The sequence below is a fragment of the Pelecanus crispus genome, chromosome 10 (assembly GCF_030463565.1).
Source record: "Pelecanus crispus isolate bPelCri1 chromosome 10, bPelCri1.pri, whole genome shotgun sequence".
Lineage (NCBI taxonomy): Eukaryota > Metazoa > Chordata > Aves > Pelecaniformes > Pelecanidae > Pelecanus > Pelecanus crispus.
In genome coordinates, this window is record NC_134652.1 from 40,610,367 (window position 1) to 40,631,315 (window position 20,949).

General features: G+C 41.1%; 1 protein-coding gene across 3 annotated transcripts in view; it reads right to left on the reverse strand.

The window, feature by feature from the left end:
• Positions 1–20,949, reverse strand: part of PCDH15 (protocadherin related 15) — a 400,140-nt gene that overhangs the window by 11,548 nt on the left and 367,643 nt on the right. For 2 of the 3 annotated variants that reach the window (XM_075717276.1, XM_075717274.1), the window contains exons 28-30: positions 20,750–20,926; positions 12,859–13,077; positions 8,883–8,993 (exon numbers count right to left, since the gene is read on the reverse strand). In XM_075717276.1, the coding sequence (XP_075573391.1) occupies positions 8,883–8,993; positions 12,859–13,077; positions 20,750–20,926 (507 nt within the window). Of the gene's footprint in view, positions 1–2,350; positions 3,744–8,882; positions 8,994–12,858; positions 13,078–20,749; positions 20,927–20,949 lie in introns of those variants that run through there. The other variant, XM_075717275.1, reaches the window with a different exon arrangement.

A 20,949-nucleotide genomic window follows, 5' to 3' on the forward strand; every position in this document is an offset into this window, starting at 1 on the left:
GATGTAGGATAATATGACAGCTAGTATACACTGCTGGTACTTAACATGAAAGATAAAACAAGAATGAATTTACACGTACCAAATGTGCCGAACTTTCACAGGTCAGTATCGCTAACATAGGTTAAAGGAACTGTGATTTGCCTAAAACAACAATTTTCCCAATTACTGGCATCCCAGCAGGCATTTGCTACTTCATACTTTACATCTGTTTTCACATTCAAACCAAAAGCATCATAAATCCCAAGTAGTACAGATACTACGCAGAGAAGGCAACTGCTTATCAGTTTGCCCTGACTCCTAAAATGGAGGTTTCCTGCAGTTCATAGCTGGAACTGAGGAGAAAGAGTCTGGAAGGAAGATGAGTAACGCACGCTACTGCTCAATTTCAGCTTTGCAAACGGGTTTGCAAAGAAGCGCTCGCCACTGATGCCGTCTCTGCTCCTGCTCAGAACTCAACCCAGTCAAGCTGATGATGAAAGGGTAAGAGATATATCCAGGGTCACATCTGGCCCTAATTAACCAATTCAAATCTCTGTCTTAAGGGCTGATCCACCTTGAACATGCTTAGCACAGTAATTTCTCACGCTCATCTCTGCACACTTTCCACTGTCCCACTGTCTCCACGCCTGGCCCATGGCAGACATACAGAAGCAAGTACACGTGTAAGTTGTCTTCTGACTCTGGCTCTTAAATCTTCTCTACCTAATAGCTGCTGAACTTTGACAATTTGCTGCTGGTGCTGCAGTAGTGCCACTCTCGGAGAATTTAGCATCATCGGCAGGTATTCTACATGCGTGCATCTTGTAAATTATACAGATTCTGCTACAGCAAAAATGCTATGACCGACAATCATCCCCCTCACACATTTAGCTACTATATGTGTCATGGAACTACCATCTAGCCCAACAAGAGTTTTAAGGAAAGAAAAATTCTGCTGTATTATCAGCGAAACTTGTGTGATGGAGTTCACGGAGTTTGGCTCTGGGACAAAGAAAGAGAAACTACCTTCAGCAGTTTCCAGCTGAAGCATCCATGCATGTCCTTACTGCGGATTTAAAAAAAAGAAGAGAAAAGAGAAAAAGCCAAGCACCATGGAAATGCTGAGTATCTCTAGACAGTCTGATAAATACTTAATTACCTTTTTGCTCAGAATTACAACACTTGATATTGAACTAGGTTTTTAATTTTTCTTCATTACGTAGTATTTGCCTTTCCCAATATATTTTTAAAAATTGTAATTTTAAATACGAATATTTTGAATTTTGGCAAAAACTAAGAGGAAACTTGCAAGTTGAACCAAACTATCATTCAGTTAAATGCCAAACCTGCTTTTACTTACCATTTTTTTTTTCAAAGGACAAGCTAATTTACTATAATCGACATATTTAATGTAAAGGTCTGATTTAGATGACTGTGAGCAAAAAAGCCAGTAAGTAAATCCATATTACATGGATTTTTACAAGTACTTGAAAAATCTTCACTTGGTGACACTAGAGTGACTTTATTACAATTTAAGTGAGATGTTTCAGCTGTGAAGCTCATGGCAAACTAGCATGAAAGTTGAAGAGAGATGCCAACAACATGCACATGCAAAATAAAAAAACAAACAAATGCTTTGTACATTAAAGAAATTTACAAAATAAAAACTTTTAACATGCGGTTACAATATAAAAAAATGCACCAGAAGGCAGAACATAGGTAACAGGAGGGAAGACAGCCAGGTTTCCTGACAAATCAAGACAAACCCCTTCTTCTGACTTGAGATGCAAACGTGAGCTGAAAGCAAGCATGCCAGCTTAGCAGAGCGCTGCGTCATCTCTCACGGAATACGGTGATGCATTACTGCAATAACTCCGGCTCATGATTGCTGAGCCTGCTTACTACCAGTACTGGCTTGCTTTGACATTCAATATTTGACAGTAAGATTCCTCCCAGGTGGTACATTTTATGGGCAAAGCAAGAGATTCCAATTACAGCTGCAGAAAAATCGCTCTGCTTACTGATATTACCTACAGTGAAGGCTGCTTAACGTAAAGCAGTATCAAGCCCTCTGCTGTCTATGACAGTTTTCCCCAAGAATTTTTGGTAAACAGACTATGAACCAGCATCATAGAACAGTAAGATGTAGCTCTGAGAGAACAGCTCATAGAATTATTATACATTACAAATTTCCAAGTGAACAGGAAAGACAATGTCTCTCAATTTTGGGATTAGGACTGAGTAAGTAGTGATATACACCAGAGAAAGGGAAAAAGCCTGAATTTCTAGAGAGTCTGAGGCAGATACCATGTGCTGCATTAGAGTCGTCTCACTCAAAATGTTACATGCAGAAAACATCCGACTGTAAATATTACAGTGCTGTCGACTGAGACGGAAAGCGTTTCTCAAGCTCCTCCACAACACAGCTCAAGTTGCCATTCTGCTGGTTGTGCTCAGCCTCAGCTTCTGGGGTTGGCAGCTCGGGTGTTGCAACTGGTTTGAGCTTAGAAACGTGCTTGGGCAGAACGTGGTTTTTGTCTATTTGGCTGTACATGTTGGCCACAGACTTTTCGATCGCCGCTAAATTCTGAATGTTTTTAAGAATACCTTTCAGCTCCCTACGGGGAGGAGGCTCTGGCACTGTGGCCGGTGGTGGTACAGCTGGCTGTTTGGCAGGGGATTTTGAATGCTTGGCAGGGGAGAGGAGCTGGGTGCTAAGAGGAGATGAAGAAGACGAAACTGTGGGCAGAGGCGGAGGATGTGGTGGCAACAGAGGAGGGGATGGATGTGGTGGTGGAAGTGGAGGTGGCAGCAGTGGAGGTGGGGGTGGGGGAATTTTAGGCGGATCTGGAATGCTTTCTATAACTTCTTTGGTCTGAGGAGCTAGAAGACTTTGGCAAACTGATTTCTTTGTCCTAAAAGACGGAGGAGTTGGTTTGTGAGTTGGTGGAGGAGAAAGTTCTTCAGGGTAGCCGTGGTGAGTGATGATTACAGAGGGGACCGCAGAGGCCTCCGGTTCGACTACTTCAGCACAAGGTGTTGGAGAGGGCAGAGGAGAAGAGCGAAGGCAAGGAGAAGCAACCACACTTTTAGCAGACTGCTCTAGCACGTTCTCTCCTTCTTGGAAGCAGATGCTGTGCGTTGGCGATCGGATGGATTTCACATCAGGAGATTTCACTTGCTTCATTTCCTGCAAAGCCTGCTGCTCAAACTGTCTTGCCTTCTCTTTTACAGTTAACTTGGGGCCACTCATTTTTTGAAATAGCGGACTGCTAATATCGACACTGCTCTGCTGACTTTCAGTTCCTTCATTCTCTGCTTTGAGTCTCTCCTGTTGCCACTGAACGGGGTCCATGATGACTGGTCTGCTCAGAGAACCAGGCGCGTGTCTCTTAGTAACGTGAGTTGGTACCGTCCACGCACGGTGACTGCCTCCCAAAGAGGCATCTCTCAAGACTAGTCTTGAAGGAGAGAGAGTATCTAGAGTATCGTTTCTTTTCCGCAGAAACCCAGCAGCAGCAGGACTTTGAGTGACACCTTCCACATACAAGGGGTTTTGAGTAGTTAATGGGTTCTCATCAGATAAAAAAGTAATGTTACTTGAAGATTTGGGGAGCTTATTGTTCAGTGATCCATTGATATTAGATTGCTTGTGAGCCTCAATAGCACGGGAAGCAAAGCTGCTTATAACTCTCTGACGGTCTCCTTCTTCTAAGACTGACTTTTTTCCCCTGCTTTGTTGGAAATGGTAGAGAAGAAAAAGACTTGAAAGAAAAGAAGATAATCACATGTGAGGAAACATGCATGGACATAGATACTTATGAGAGAGAAAAAAAGAACTTATGATATGAATCAGAGCCATTAAATTACTTCTAGCAAACTACTACTATCCAACAGAAAGACCACATTTACTAGACTACTGGGCAAGACATTTACTTTTACATCTTCTTTAGGGGAGAAGGACTTGAGGAGGAAGAAAAATCGAAACAAGTTTTCATCAAGTTCAAAAATAAGTTAACCTCTTAAAAAACCCTCTTAGATTTCAAAAGTATCAGTCAATACTGTACACTATCTCCCCAGTGACACAAAATACCAGTGCTATGTAGTTATGCGATACAGTTTCTCTATGAGGTAATACGGAATCATGGTATGTATACTGTATGTACCTATAATTATGCCTCCATTGTTCAAGTGGCAGTGGCACTGTGCCATACCGCACACAGCCAACACAGAATATTCACAGCGATTTTTATGTTAAACCTATTCTGTAATAATTGTGCATCGAAACTCTGCTATTCTATAAAACACGTGTACGATGAGGCAGCGTTTAAGTGTGCCTGCACTGCCTTTTAAGGACTGGCTATAGGTCACACACCAGATTAGAACTGTGGTTCGAGCCTACGGTGAGCCTGAAACTGTGGCCCCAGGAGGAGTCAGAGCGGCACCTGGGCACACCTGAAGTGCAGACCTGCAGGGTCTCTGTGCGGTGGCCAACGGCAGCTGAAGCCGGTCAGCTGAGATGCACATTGTGCTCAGACCATACTCCTGACACCGATTCTTAAAGAACTGCCAAGCTGGGTATTGTTTCTTGCATTTACGATACACATACTGACACAAAAATATCAGTATGTGTATGAATTTCATCTCTGCAACAAGTTAATCCAAGTGAAAAACCCCTGCAGTTGGATTACATTGAATTCCTACCCCCAAAAGTCTCACCATTTTCTGGAAGTCATGAAGCACCTCCGAGTGCCTCATTAACCTACCTTCCTCAAATATTTTTAATACCACAAACTCCTGAGCAGATTTTAAGATAAGCTAGAAAAGTGTGTCCTTAGAGCCCTGTTTTAAATAATGCTTACCTGAGGCTGAAAATAACCTTGTGACAAATTTAAGATACTGGCCAACGTCAGTTAGAGCTACAACCAAACCTCTTATTCTTCCAAAGAAGACATTGCCCTCATCAGCAATGAGACCAAATCAAAACGCATTTCCATTGCTGCCATATACAAATGTATTGTAACTAAACAGATGTGCTGTCTAGCATGGGGATGCAAAAAAAAAACCAAAACCAACCCAAAAACCCAAACACCCCACCACCAAAAATCAGTCTTAAAAAGGACAGCTACTCTAAAAAGCTCTCTGAAATATTAAATTTATCTGTAGGACAGGCTATGGCGAGAATATGATGGTATAAGGGGACATTATGGTAGAAACGGGGTAGAAAGATTGCATTCCTCTTTTGTACAATTTGCTGATAGCTTCACTACCTCCACCTAATACTGGTACTCCACATTTTGAATGCCATACTTAAAACCTTCCTATTTGCTGCAGTTGAGCAACTGCAGCTAAAGTATAGCATGAGTTCCAGTGACTTCTACACACACACAAAAATCAAAAATGCCACATAAAACTACTTTTAGTGACTTAGAGCTGTCCAATACTTTCACAAAACCTCCCAAGTTAAAAACTCTAAGTCTTTTCTCTAACAACATTTGAGTCATATTCTTTAGAATTTAGATAAAAAAGGGTTAGGCTTTACTAACAAAAGGAATAGGGGAAAAAAATTACATGTTACATGATTACGTGAATGCTGGAAGATGAAGTTTTAGACCTCTTGGTCAGATAGTTCCCTCTTTTTTGGTGGTGGTTTTTTTATATCTCAGAAAATATTACCAAATCTAAATTAATGCAAATTTAATCTCTGGTGGTGAAATATTCCCTAGCAAAACTGGAAGAGAAATTTAAGTAACTAGATACTGGATAGGCGTTAATTGAGAGATATTAAATCTTCTCTCAGTTTTTTAATATGTAAAAGTCCCACGGAAGTCTGTATTTAGTAATGAAACACATTTGCTTCTTAACTTTTGTTTCTTGTTTTGACTGGGAGAAACTACAGCTTTCTCATGGTCACAGGGACCTGAGAGGACCGATGAGAAGAATCACTGCACAGAGTACAGGCATCACTCTCCCATTTTCAAATAACACGAGCAAAGCCACGACGGGTTCTACCAGCGAATAAACTCTCCCCGAGCACTGCAGTTCTCCAAAAACCAGTATGCCTAAGGCTTGCCGTTGGGCAGAATATAACTGTATGAAAAATAACTGACTTCACACTAATAATAAACTAATTCTTTATTCTAAAGCAGCATACTTTGAGGTTGGTCAAGCACCCTCAGTCTATTTAGACGTGAGAGAAATAAACGATTCTGAACTTGAAGGAGACCCTCCAGCAGAAAGCTCATGCAAGATGACATAACCTTTATGCTACTGGAACAGATTATTTCGAAAGCTTCTTAGTTCCTTCCTCACTTCACATGACGCCTCTCAACGATGAGATTATCCTGCAATCTTTTTCTGCTCATGCATAGGTATTTTAATCAATGAGAAACATCAGCTCACCAGTTTGAAGCACATTTCTGTAAATTGAAAGAAAAGTACCTGCCTTGAAAGGAATTGTAAAAAGCAGACAAGAAAGATTTTGCTTGCATCCAATTGTGAGATCTTAAGTCCATAAACTGGACGCAACACCTTGGTGTTGGGTTTGTTTAAGGTAGTTTTTTTAAGGTAGTAGGACTATTTGGCTTTAGAAATAATATCATTCAAGTTCAGCAATCCTACTTCATCTCTGCTCCCAAGAAAAGGATAAAGAAGCACAGAAGTATCAAAACTTCACAGTAAATGTCTTTCCTGTACTTGATCAATGGACAAATAAAATATGAGTTTCAGGTTGCAAGGTTCAATGGGAATTACTGAAAGGAACATTAACTAGCGTTTCTACTAGCTACACAGATTAAGACAATGAAATGAGCTTACTTACTGATGCCTACGTATCCAAAGACAGAGAAAAATGAAAAGTATGAGACAAGGCAGATTTAAAACTAAAGAGCTTAGTTCCATTTCATTTGCTATAAACACCAAATTAAGAAAACAAGACACAAGGCAGCACTGCAAATGAAAGATGACTGTCTCAGGACAACTAAAGACAGGAAACATTGTACTACAGTTCATGGAAAATGTTAATAAAAGGTATTTCCCGAAGAATAATTTCCTAAGATACACCAGTGCCTTGAAATCAAATATCTGACAGAAAAAAAAAAAAAGATAATTTGTAATTATTTTTATTGAACCACACTATTTTCTTTAAAATCCTAGGGATTTTCATGTATTTTGTAAGGATTTTTACTAGTTTATGTTTAATTAGTTCCTTAGGCATTATGAATATGTTGTATATCTTAGCTGTATGCAAAGACATCTGAGAGAAATTATTCCAAATATGGCATCTTTTTTGGTGCAATGAAAGCTATTTTTAGTCAAAATGAACAGAAATCTAAGCCTCAAAGTCAACATTGCAAATCTGTAAATTTGCACCTCTATGTTGCAGTACTAAAACATAAAAAAAAAAAAAAAAATCTGTGCAGGTAAAAACCCAACACAACGAGGCTTGTTCTGGGTTTAGCATAAGGTATTTGTCAGTACAAAACACAGATTCATCCACTGGGATATCCAGTTCCCACAGATAATCAGCTTTATATCACTGCCAGTAAAAGTAGCAGGAGCGAGTCATTAATTTCGGTAGAAATTTAGTTAAATGCAAAAGAAACAGGAATTTTATCCATCAGGGCACCTCACTGTATGTGTAAGCGTTACAGATGTGATCTCACATGGTTCACAAGCAGAAGTGCTCACATTCAAAAATGCCACCATAAGCTACTGTCGAACATACATTTTTCCTCCTTTCCTGCCCAAGCAGTAACACTTCACAAAGGCAACAGGCATGGGAGGAAATTCAGCAGTTCGGAGAAGCTGTTCTTGTTTCAAGAACAGCTCCTCTATTTACACAGAAAAGCTCAAGTTCTGGGATTATTTCAAACGCAGAGAGTGCGCTTGGATGGCCAAGAGTTAAAGCAGCAGTGATACACTTTGTCATGCTTCCTTAGCATTTTATAAACTCAAATACAGCATCTGTAAAATTTCAACTTTCTCAGCAAAACAAATAATGATTGAAAATAGAGCAGGAGATGGGCAATCCTCACACCACCACCAGCAGCTCGCTTTCTACCTGCCTCCAAACATATTATTAATGCTATGCTCTTCAACATTACTTGGTTTTAAAACATAAACACGGACGAGTTAAGTGTGGCAAGCTTATCAACAAAACCCCCCAGTATGATACAAATATTAATTGCCTATTCTCTTTTGTAACTTTTTCACACTGAGAATTAAATTGTTGTTGGAGTCCATAAACTTCAGATTTACAGAAGCATGAAAACATAGGCATCTTTGCACTATTATTTTTTTACGAGCATATAATAGGTAAAAGATACATTCATTGAACTGCCAGTCGTTTCTCTACTTTGATAGTTCCTTTATCTTTAATTTCAATATGCAAAGAGTTTCAAATTTAAAACACCCCACACACACACTTTACCCAACAGAATTATTTCTTACTACGGCAAATGGGGAGTTTGGGGCAGCAATTTCATTGGATGCATTTAGTCAACAGCTTTGGAAAACGTGGCATGCTGACCTGGATTTGCAAAGGCACTAAGGGAGCCCAGTCCTGGCTCACCCTGGTAGCAATGGCCTGCTGTAGGCTCTCGCTCTAGAAAAAAACATCTGGTTATACCCTGGTTACACAGGTTTTTGCCAACTTAAAACCTGTTAAAGATTCCCCTATGTGCTACAAGAAATCCCCATTAGTGGGTTAAATTGTTTTTTCTCTCCTTACAGAGTCATCCTATTTATTTTCTGGACATTTGAGACCCGCAGGCAGCTGGGGAAAGACCCCTTCATGAAGAAAAGACTTTTTGACAACAGACTGCATGAAGCGATATCCCTGGAAAGCAAATCATGGCTTTGGTCGCCAACAATTTTATTGATGTATCACAAGGAATACTCACATGGTGCTGTCGCCAAGCTCTTCATAGAGGTTATTGGCAGCGGTGCTTGCTGGTTTGCCTGCTGGTAAAGCCATCTGGATTCTTGCAGTCTTCGCACATTCAGCCTGTCGCCTTTGGTAAGCCACGCAGGGAAGGAGAAATACTCATTAGAAACACTCTATACCCTAACATAAGCCGAGACATAAAGTTTTCTATGTTTTTTCCTGCAGTTTTCAAAACGTCCCTGCGTTTTGTCTTCTTCAAAGAAAAGTAACAACTTGATAATCTTTTCCTTGGTTTTTCATCCCTCCGTAACTTGTTCTCTCTTGGTGGAATCCCAGAGCTCCCCCTGGACAGAAACCTCCCGACCAGCAGCACGTCACTGCCACGGGAAGTATTTCCCAGGAATTAATGTATTTGCTAGCTTTGACGCTGCTCTCCTTAGGAGCTTTATCTGTTCTGGCTGCCCAAGACCAGCAGTGGAGGGAGTAAGCTCTTTGGTCAAGTGCTTCATTCAAGTGCCAAGAAACTGTAATTCTAAACACAGAACAACTCTCTGGCAAAGTTTAAGTCATCACTTGCAACTCCTTCCTCATTAGACGTGGCTGGGAAATTTCTGTCTCAATGAACAGTCTTCCTGACAAAATTATTTTCACTATGAAACAAGTTTTCTATTTTCTATCTAGAAAGCAAAGGCTGTGGTTCCTCATGGGTGTAACTGGGGGAGCGCCACTGCGGTGACACGACTGATCTACCTCACTCTGTTTTGAGGGTGGGCGATACCTGACCCTGTTTAGGGAAGTCTCCCTACGCGCTCTAGCCTGACATGCACTTGCTGGCTTGAGCAATCCCACGCACATGGAAATCTTTACTTTTTTCTCAGCAGGAAACAGGCGATGTCCTGAACCACGGTATCCTTAACGCGTGCTAGCATGCAATAACAAAAAACACTGAGTAGCCATAGAAGTAACTTTTAACCTCGCCATACAAGGTGTTCAGGAACAAGTTGGAATATAGGAAGTAACTCTTACTGAATGTCAAGTACCCCTTCTTCTTAAAAATAAAGACTGGCAAGCTGTCAAGCTCTCAGTATTCCTATGCAATCTGTTAGAAACAAAGCTGAAAATAAGTACTTACTCTTTGAATCTGTTTTGTTATGCAAAAAAAGATAAAGAGATAAAAAGGAAGGTTAAATGAATTCAGTTTGCAACAATTGTCCTAAACAGTGAACCTAATAGGAGTAACAAACTACATGCTACTTAATTATTCCACACATAAAATTACAGAATTAATGATGTTTAAAGAATCATCATTTCCAGAGCTGAACAGTGTTTAGCTGCTATTTGTGATACTCTTGAAACAATTCTGCAGTCAGCATAAACAGGAATTACAGCGGGGAAAACTGCTTTGGGCTTCCAGAAAGCAACTGCCTGCCACACACACACACAGAGAGGGAAAAGAGTAAGACATGAAAACATGAATATACCTTGTGATACTTCTTTAACAGGTGGACTATTAAAGGGGCATTTTTGTAACTGTTTTCCCATTTTCACATGTTTCGAGAATGCTATAGAAAACATCTTCAATAGTGAAGGAGTATTATTTTTGGTTTTATTTAGAAGATACTGGTCTTTTGTGATTAGCAAATAATATATTAGTTATAGTTACCTTATGGGGTTGGACTGGATAGTGCAGTTCAAAGACACTACTTAATAGAAAAGAATAATCATGATAGTTTCTGGCTTGTTTACGAAGTCATAAAGGTAGGCACCGAGCTGCACTTTGACAGTGATAATTTTATAAATTAAATGAGTTTTCAATAACCGTTATTTTTACAAAATTTAGCAAGCTGATCGCAGATCTGGAAAGCACTGAAAAATGGACCTACTGCATGTAAAAAGTTTGAACAGTGAGAAAATCTTAACATTTCCATTATATGTGCTGTGAGTATGACAGTTACATTTATCCCGCTATAAGCTCTATGCTCAGTGGCAGACTGGAGCACCTACTTTGCCAGAACATTATCAGGAAGAATACTGAAACTGCTTTTGAAAAGGAGAAAAAAAGGCTGTAATGCAAAAACAAACCGTAAGGCTCAGGATAGCTGTTGGTGTTGATATTAACGCTAAAATTCCTTTTATTTTCTTTGGCACTCTTCAGTGATATATTTTTTCATAAAAGTACAGTTTATTCACATTGGTCTGCTATAAATCCAACTCCAAGTCATACTTCCAGACAACAAAAATGTTATTTTTTGATGAAATGAAGTTAGGCAGATTCCTTAAAGCTCTTAAAAGAGATTGATAATCTTTTGATAATCTAACAGATGTCAAGGAAAAATAGTGCTATTAAGATTTCTTAAAGAAACAGGCAATTCAGATAACAACAACAACAACAACAAACTAACTGTAGGTTGAACTGGCTCGGCAGCATTTCACTGGAAGCAAATTTTATATACAATTTTGGGAGAAGTAACGCAGCTTTGAGATGCGCTGCCATCCCAATGGCGCAGAAGTTTGTCAGGCTCTTTCAAACTGCTTTAAAATACTGATCCCTTTGCCTCAAATTGTTTGGAGAAACTGGCATGTAAATGTCATCCAAAGAACGTGCAGTAACCATCAGGAATTGGCTGTTTTTCTGATGCCACTAAGGAGAGTGCTCTCAGGCAGGCTGCTGTTTGTTCATGTAGGATATGCTTTTAAAATGATGACTAACATAGTGCTTTTCTAACTCCTGACTGCAGCGCAGGAAGGAAAAACACACAGTTTAGATCTCACCTGGCATATTGTACCACACTACATCTATTGCGGCATTCAGACTGTAACTGTTTTACTGCAATACGTGTATATCAGCTCTTCCGTGCCCTCTCCTCCCACAGACTGATGCAACACTGCAGCAGGAGCCTGCAGAGGCACTGACACTTCATTGCCCTCAACGCAATGAAGGGAGCAGATGCCAAAGCATTTTTTTTTGTAGAAACAAAAAACAAAACACAAAAGAAAAACAAACAAACAAACAATCCAGCAGGTCTCTGGGAAACCCTTCCTATGTGGTCCTGTGGAGCACAGGTTTTCCATGATAAGGGCATGTTACATTCCAGCTACATCACCAAATTTAAAATGAAGATAGATATGGAGGTACAGACCAACATATACAGAAGTTGAATATAGCCATTTACTGGGGAAGATGCACAAAATTATTTACAGTTTGATTTTGTGATGATTGTGATTCTTGGAGTGCTCAAAGCATGCACGTATAATTAGAAATCTTTCACGAGAAGAAATTAAAGAATAAATATAGAGCCTTTAAGTCCAAATGCATTGATTTTAAATATGAGTGGACCTGAAAAGGCTTAGTTGAGAGGAACTTGTTAGTGATGTTGATCCTTTAATTAGCCTATTAGACCAATTACTTAAACCTCTTGAGTCTATGAGAGGTGAGTGGAAATACCAAGAAGGTTCTCTCTGGTGTGTGCTGCTTTAGATAGCGCTAAAATGGCACAAAATCAATTCTTCATGAAACATTTGCAATTAAGAAGCATACAGCTAGGGAAAAAATATAATTCTGAGTATTTTAGGATTTAAACAGAAAAAGTTGAGTCCTCTTTTTTTGCCCAAGCTACACAATTTGATTTTTGATTCATTTATTGAAACAGCACCCTTTTCCTCTTTCTTTTTTTGGCATGGAGTTCAGCTCTGAATCTACACTTGTGTTTCAAACATCTGGCTTTTGATCTTGTGTTTTGGCACGTACTCTACAACAGTTAGTGCACCACAACTTTAGAAAGTATAGCAAGATACACTTCCCGTGCATTTTCTCCTTTCATGCACAGCCTACATCAAGCATTGACCAACTCTTGTGGCGAGAGGGAAATTAAAAATATTTCCCTGTATAACAATTTCCTTGCAACAAAAGATAATTTTCAAAGCAGTTCTGCTAAGAAATGTAGCATCCCTACTACAACGTTGCTACCACAAAAAGGAGGAGGAGTACTTACTGTCTGTAGCTGACCATAACTATTAAAATAGCTGGCATACAGCAAAGGATGATGATGACGGCCAGAGCAAGTAACGCGCCTTCCGTGTAGCCTACAGCTTGCGCCTGCTTCTTGACGTTTGCTACCACGTCTGGGGTGCGGATCTCCAGGATGCGTCCCCCCTGCCCCAGGTACGGCTGAAACTCTTTATTGATATCCAGCAGTTTGCCATCCAGGAACCTTCAATGCCACAAAAGAAAACTATTACAGCCAAGTTCATTAACTGTGTTTGAATTACAGCATGGTTGGGTTAATAACGGTGGTCTGATAAAGCACATACCTTTGCTTTATGTGCTTAAGAGTATTAGTAATTCCCTGTAATCCCTATGTCAGCGATAACCCCAATGTACTTAATACCGGAACGCAGTTCAAACACTGAAAAGGAGAGGTGAGCTGAAGCTTATCCTAATTTCTAGGGGCAGAAAGTTCTCCAAGCCATTGAGAGCAGCATGGCAAATGGCTTCCTTTGTGCTTTTTCCTACAGGGGTCTGCTGCAGAGGATTAACTCACCCCCCTGCACACAGCCCTAAAGACCACTCCGACCTAAAGATCAATTCGATGCTACTCTAAAAGCAGGTGATTTTCAGAGGACTTTGCTCAGCTTCTTCAGGAAATTCTTCAGCTGGAGGGATAGCCTACAGTTTGTTCCCTTTTGACTTCCCTTTCAATATTAAAAAGAAAAGGGATTTGGAAAAACTATGCTTTTATTAATCCCCACCTCCTTCCCCCCAGCTGCATCAATTCTGAACCTTGTCCTCCCATCTGCTCTGTCTAGTTAGCCTCCACGTCTCTGCTGTTTTCTTAGATTGTAGTGCTGGTACTACACTGCAGCGATTGTAGTGACTGTTTGATGGCAAGAGGAAAGCACAGAGGGACAATGATCGGATGAACTCGTCTCCAGGAGGAGCGAACATCAGAGCAGCTGAAGGACGTGCCCTCCTAACGCTTGGCACACTGCAGAGGGAGTTTATTCACTGGCTTCAGGCTGTCTGACAGCATCCTCTCCATCACGGCAATTTTTGGGTGGAATCTGTAGCAACATTCCTGAGAGGCACAGGACAGTTGTAGCAAGGAAAACAATAACATTTTAGAAAACGCTGCATCATCTGGACTCGTGTCCTAAAAGTCAAACTGGAGGTCACAAAAGATGAGAGAGAGAGATTACTGTAAACTGCCTCCTCTTTCTTTTTGAGAAGATGCAGGCCATTTCTTCTGGAGTTGCACACCTCTTCTAAAAGGAAAAGCACTAAATGCTTATAATAAACTGTAATTTAAACTTCAAGGGTTCTCCAAACACTGCCAGATACCAGAACAATCTTGACTAATGTGGCTAATTACAGGAACAATATCTCTATCTCTAGAATAGAGAACAATATCGCTATCTCTACAGCTATCAGAAAAACACTGGCTTCAAGTAGGCCTACAAGGCACACTGTTAAGACAGAGTTAGGTCCTAAGCAAAACTCGGGTGCTCGCTAACCAGGAACCACACGCTGCCATCACTGCTTGCAACCTACAACAATGTCCATCTTCCATTCGTGCATCACCTATGAGAGGGACTGGGAAAAACACAGCTACCCAGCAAAGGACCGGAACAGTCTCGGAAAAAGGAAACGCAGTGGAAGAACTTCAGTATCTGATCTGAAAATTGGCAGTTTAAAGACAGGTAGCCAAAGGTAAATCTTAAACAAATGACCTCATTTCCCATATGACAGAAAATTTTCTATTGAATGACTTTTTGATAGCAAACAGTATGTTTGTTAAAGAAATTTAGCTTAGGAGTTTGAAAACATATTTTGCCCAAGGCTTTGTTTGAAAAAATATACTGGCCGAGGCTTTAACTTCCAAAGGAAAATAACAATTCCTGGATCACTTTTGAAGTGAGGATTGACCGTCTCACAAGCTGCCAAGTAGTAGGCTCCAGCTATAGAGATCAAAGTAGGAGGCACCCATTAGGATGGAGGAGGATCCTGCTGGCTCTGAGCTATAGCAGAACCCCAGACCCTTACAGACCCTTACCTCCTGGAGAAAGAAAGTCGAGTGAAAAACACCAAGGTTAAAAAAAAAAAAAAAAAAAAAAAAAAAAGCAGCTAAAAAAAAATTCCAAAAGGACTTCTCAATATAAACTCTGAATGTCTAAAGTCTGAAATAGCTTTTATTTCCTTAGTCTGATTGTGAGACAGAAATTCAGTACTTAAAGGGGGCCTATAGGAAGGATGGGGGCAAGCTTTTTTAGCAAGGCCTGTTGTGACAGGACAAGGAGTAATGGATTTAAACTAAAGAAGAATAGATTTAGACTGGATATAGGGAAGACATTTTTTACAGTGAGGGTGGTGAAGCACTGGCACAGGTTGCCCAGAGAGGCGGTGGAGGCCCCATCCCTGGGAACATCCCAGGCCAGGTTGGACGGGGCTCTGAGCACCCTGCTCTGGTTAAAGCTGTCCCTGGCACTGCAGGGGCTGGGCTGGGTGAGCTCCAAAGGTCCCTTCCCACCCAAAGCATTCTGTGAGTCTATGATTACACTCCTAAAAGACCATTTCTTAAAGGGTGTTAATTTCTTACAATTTATTTCCTCTCAAATTAATTTACTGATAAACCCTCATAGCATTGTTTGTCCCTGTTTTTTTTTGAACTCTGGGGAGAATGCGCTCTGATCCGTGCGTGTAAAGTATTAGCTGGATCTCAAAACATGCTGAACAATTCATCCTGAGTGATGAAATGGTGCTGGTTTCAAGATACTAACTTCAAAGCAGAGCAGTGGCCGCTCACTCACGGACCCACACTCTCACAAAAAACAACCCAAGGCGTTTTGAAGAATAATTTCCCTTTGTATTAGTATGCTCTGCTGATATTCAGAACTAATTCCTTGATTTCTTCCTTAAAACGTTTTCTTGGTATTTGAGCAAAAATCCCTTTTCACAGCTTCCAGACCTGCAATGATGGCTCACAAGACACAAACCGAGTATAAACGGAGCTCTAATTCTTTTATTGTACGCTAGATGTCACTGGTGCATGTTACACGTCCTTTCGGTTGGCAAAAGCATTCAAGTAGGACAGCATTAAACCTCTGGATGATTTTAACAATCTCTCAGTTAAAATTCTGTTAGCATTTTCTTGACAAACCCTATTTTAACAGGTTCGTAACTCAACCATGCACATTTACTCCATGATGAAACATGACACATTGTGCAAAAGATTCAGACAGGGTAAGCATTTTATTTTTAATGGTGGACATTTTCCACTTAATATATGCAGGAGAAATTTTCTGGATTCCACTGGTTTTTATGCTCCAATAAATCAAACCCTCTTTCATATAGAAGATAAAAAAGGAGGCTGATCGTTTCAGTCTGTAAAATTATCTAAGTGGCCTCAAAGTCTTTTAGGAGTTTGCGGTAGAGGGAGGAGTAACAAAGCACCGTTAGTATTCAGACCCATTTTTGGGGGTAACCAGACAGATTCCTGATTAATAAAAATGTTAGGTAATCAGTCATCACAGTCTTAAGGAAAAGCATGAATCTCTCATTGCGTATCAGTCTTACAAAGTACAGGATAGGGAAAAATCAGCATGTCTTGAGACACACATGGGTTTTCCCCAGCTGGCAGTGACAAACACAGCGCGGCTGTTATGCCCATGACTTCTAAATCACGTCTCTGTTTTCCAGCCAAACATTCTGCATGAATGCAAATACGCGGGATTGGGCTACTCGTCTGGGACTTCTGAACGTGAGGCAGCCCATTCAAAATAGCCTGGCAGCGAAAGTACGGCAGAGTCCGCGCACGCGCCGTCCTCGTGCACGTCAGCATTAATCCAGAGCACCCTGCATCGCCTCTTATGTCTTCATTTCCTAAATGACTGTTGGACGCGACCTGACATACTGGAGCGACATTTCCCAGAGGTGATTATGGGAGCCTCAGACATTAGCTTTGGTTCAGTGGGGTTTACTTCTTGGAGAAATGCAGCTCTGTAGCTGAGCTTACTTTGCTCAGCTGCTGACGGGCATTAGCCGTCTTCACTCTCCTTTCCTCCCAGCTCCAGCGTAAAGCCCAGCACCTTCGGGGCCCCAGCACCGCTCTGACTTGTGCCTGGCTGCCAGCACCATCCAGGATGAGGCACCGGTGCTGTCTGTCTGCATCCCAGCAGCGCTCCACCTGCGAAGGGGAACAGGTCGCTCTGCTCCACTCTGTCCTCAACTTACCCCCACGGTCCTTAAAAGACCTTCGCAGATAATTATTTTCAAACAGTGACGGGTTTAACATAGACTCTGTCAAAGTCAGGGGCTCCTCTATGTGTTATAAGCAGAAACACAGCAAGGTGTTCCCAAAAAGCCCATTTAAGGAAAGCCACAGGTATCTTCCAATACCCAATAATTTTGTAAGCTGCGTTAAAATCGCAACTGGCGGAATTCATGTGCTAAATCTGTGGTGTTGGTACAGTTCTCTCTTCTGTACACATCACGAAATTTTTGAATGCTTGGAAAATACCTTGGCTAAATTTATATTCCTTATTGCTAATGAAGTTTTTAAAACAGGGGGCTCCATCTCTTTCTGACTTTCTAACCTTTCTCCCATCATATCCAGTTTATTAAATAATCCTTTCTCCTATTGATCTCTCTACTGCTAGGATCCAGAGCAGATTCCTGGCTGGCAGAAGGATGGTTGTGACTCTTGGCAATCTCTCCCCAATGAGGGGACAACGGTGACTGGGGCAGGAAGAACATTAAGCCATCCCTCTAAAGATCAAAACTCCATGAAAGATGGTCACAGAAGGAATTTCTTTTTAGATTTGGGTAAGCATCTGAGCTGAGCCAAATCTCTTGAGGTTCACCCACTTGCTAGTGAAAACTTGTTAACTTCAGATGTCAAGATACAAAACTCCCACTTCATTTTTCTCCTTACTTTAGTAAGCTGACACTTACTCACGTCTACCCTAAAGCCAGGAAAGCATTCCCCGGAATTTTGCCGATATTTAAATATTTAAAAGCTTTTGAAGAGAGAGGTAGGGGAAAAAAAAAAAAAGCTGAGTATGCAGGCACAGGGAGCATTTTAATGAGGTTGATTCTAAGCTGATACCCCATACATTTGCAGACCAGGCAAATGAATAACCTTCCCTTCACATTTGAAAAACTGCTTTTTCACCTACCTTTATTCTGTGTATTTCACTGGAGACACAAACATCCCTAAAAAGACATTCCTGTATTTTCAAAGGGCACCAAAATGAAGAGGGACACCTCTTCTGACCGTTAAGAGAGTCTGCATCAGAAAAGATTCTTTTTATAGAGTTGAAAGAGCTAACTGCCTCCATGCCCGGGTACTAGGTCACTTTCATATACTAATAATAGTAGATTTGCAGAGAGCTTTCCAAAGTGAGGAGTAAAAGGGTGTCAGAATTTTCAACTGTCATCGAGGTCATATAAATTTGCTGAACCTGGACAGCACCAAATAATGTCCTTTTGACCTTGGGCATTTCTAACGGGATCCCACTTTGGCTGTACTCTAAACTGTCTACAACTGGAAGAAAACACAGACCTCAACAAATTTACAAACTGTAAAAGTGGAGAAGTAACGATAAAGAGGGATCAGTAGGTAGTCTGGGTGTAGAGCAGTAAGATACATTTTACTGAGACTAGTTTTGGGAGCGGGTTGGGGTACAACAGTCACTTACAGGAGCACTGCAAGCAGATTTACTGGCACTTTTCCTTACAGAGAAAGGGAAATGGTTATCTACTAGGGATTTCTGCTGGCTTCCTGCCAGGTTTCCTTAATTTCCACTTCCACTCTTGAATAAAAACTGGGAACAAAATCACAGATACCCCATTCTGGGAACGATCAGCAGCTCTGGCAGTGGACAAGTGAACACAAACTCCCAGGGACCTAAAAAGACTGCACGACCATGGAGATACCTACAAAAAAAAAATGGCCACCGGAAGGAAGGAGGCTGTATGGCCACTGCTCTGAAAGCTACCGCTGCTAAACTGCATCTGATTTTTACATTCCTAGTTCAGAAAGGGATACTGGAGAGGGTTCAGAGAAAACTCTAAATGATTAAAAGAATTAAAACATAGCCCAGAGTGTGGAGGTCAAGGAACTTCTCAAGAAAAAGATTTAAGAAGATGATGTGATCATAAGCCTGGACCTTGGTGGGAACCAGAAATTGAAGGCACAAATTGGATCCTTCAGTCTAGCACCCAAAGTTATAATGAAACTCTATGACTGACTCTAGACAAATTAAAAAAAAAAAAGAAAAAGAAAAAAAGAAAAAAGGCCTAATTTTTTACAGTAAAAATAATTACCCTGCAATAACAACACAAAGGTTGTAGTTGACTGGATTTTCTTGAACAGTTGCTTTGCTGAAAGACACGCTCAAAGCAGAATTAATTTTGGGAGTTCCTATGCTCTTTATTATACTAGGTCAGACTGATCACAGTGATCTTTTCCAACCTATAAACTCTGAATATATGCAGAGCTTTAGTATGCTATAATTCATCTGTACTAAATTAAGAGCTCGGGAGAATGAGCCCTTTTTCAATCACAGTCCACTGAGATGGCTCACAGCCATTTGCTTTTCAGGCTCCTGACTGACATGCTGCTTTTATACCATCATGGAACAGTCTGGTCTAGTTTTCACTGAGATAAAAAGCAAACACAAAGGTGAAACACATGCAAAAAAACCCCAAAAGGTAGCAGCTGGTTTAGAAGAAGAGCCTGATTTGCATTTCCATTGTTTTGAACCACATGCAGAACACAAAAATAGAACGCAAAAATACAGTTTCTAACAAAATGATTCTACAGCCATATTGGTACATCAGCAGCTGAATGGGTCAAGATACTAATTTTGTCTTAGTGTTTACTTGTCACTAGTGACGACTCAGAAAAAAGCCACGTAAAGAGATTACCTTCATTTCATTTCCTTACCCACGTAATCTCTGGCTTCTCTTCTTATGCAGGCAGAGAGCGGAGTTACCGCTGGCCCCCAAAGCAGTAGCATGCCAGAGTGGAATCCCACCGGAGCTCTGCTAAGGTGCCGGCGCCCTGGCAGAGCGCTGCCCTAGCAAACCGCCCTGCTGCAGTGCCCAGAGCCGGCCCGTTCACTGGCAACATGCTGTGAGTATATTCAGTCACTACAAAGCCGCCTCATGTTTTATGTGACACTGAAATTTAACTGCTCATTTGGAAGTCAATTGAAAAGGCAAAACACTGTCAAATGATGAATATAAGTGGCCTGTCTGCTGCTGTTCACCATCTCCTCTAGCAGCTGGTGGGACGGGCCCCTGCAGATCTGTCCTCTCAGCCCACTGGGCACCTGTGAGCACTACTGATTTCCTGCATGTAGATGAACACCTGGGTCATGCCCTGATGTCTGTGCTTCAGGCTAGATGCACACCACCTCTCTTTCTTCCCCTTCCCTTTCTTCTTCTTTGGTTTCCACAAAAAAAAAAAGAAAGAGAAAGAGGTATGGTCCAAATGGAAACTGCAGAAAGCCTGAAGGTCAATGATGGGAGCACCAAAGCCCTTGCTTGGAGATCACAGAGAAGTTTTGGTACATAGAAAGTAAATCCCTTCAGAGGAATTTAAACTGGAAGCTCCTCCACAGGGGGGACCAAATGTATTGCAAGCTCTCATGGCAGCAGCGTCTAAATCACACGTACTGGGGCCATCCAGCTCAAGGGAGTGGACTGAATCTAGTAAAGTTGTACTCCCAAGCTGCACATGGGGTAGGTGTAGGGGCACGCACCACCTGCTTCAATAGATTTTTCTGTTCCTGTTGTGTTGAACCACTTGCTAACAGAGACAGACCAACAAGCTTCAGAACAGTCCATAAAAATATAGGAAAAGCAACAAATAATATACTTACTTAAAAAGTTCATTCCTCATTATAGCTCTATTTGTTTGTGGGTCGATTGCATAGACCATCAGGTCAGACTTGGTGTAATCCTCTTCAGAGAACCCATCCCCAAACCTCCGCGCACCGATGGATTCCACCACGACCGTCGCACCGGGAATCTGATCTTGGACATAGCGTTCCAAAATCCTAAAGACGAGATGGAGCCAGAA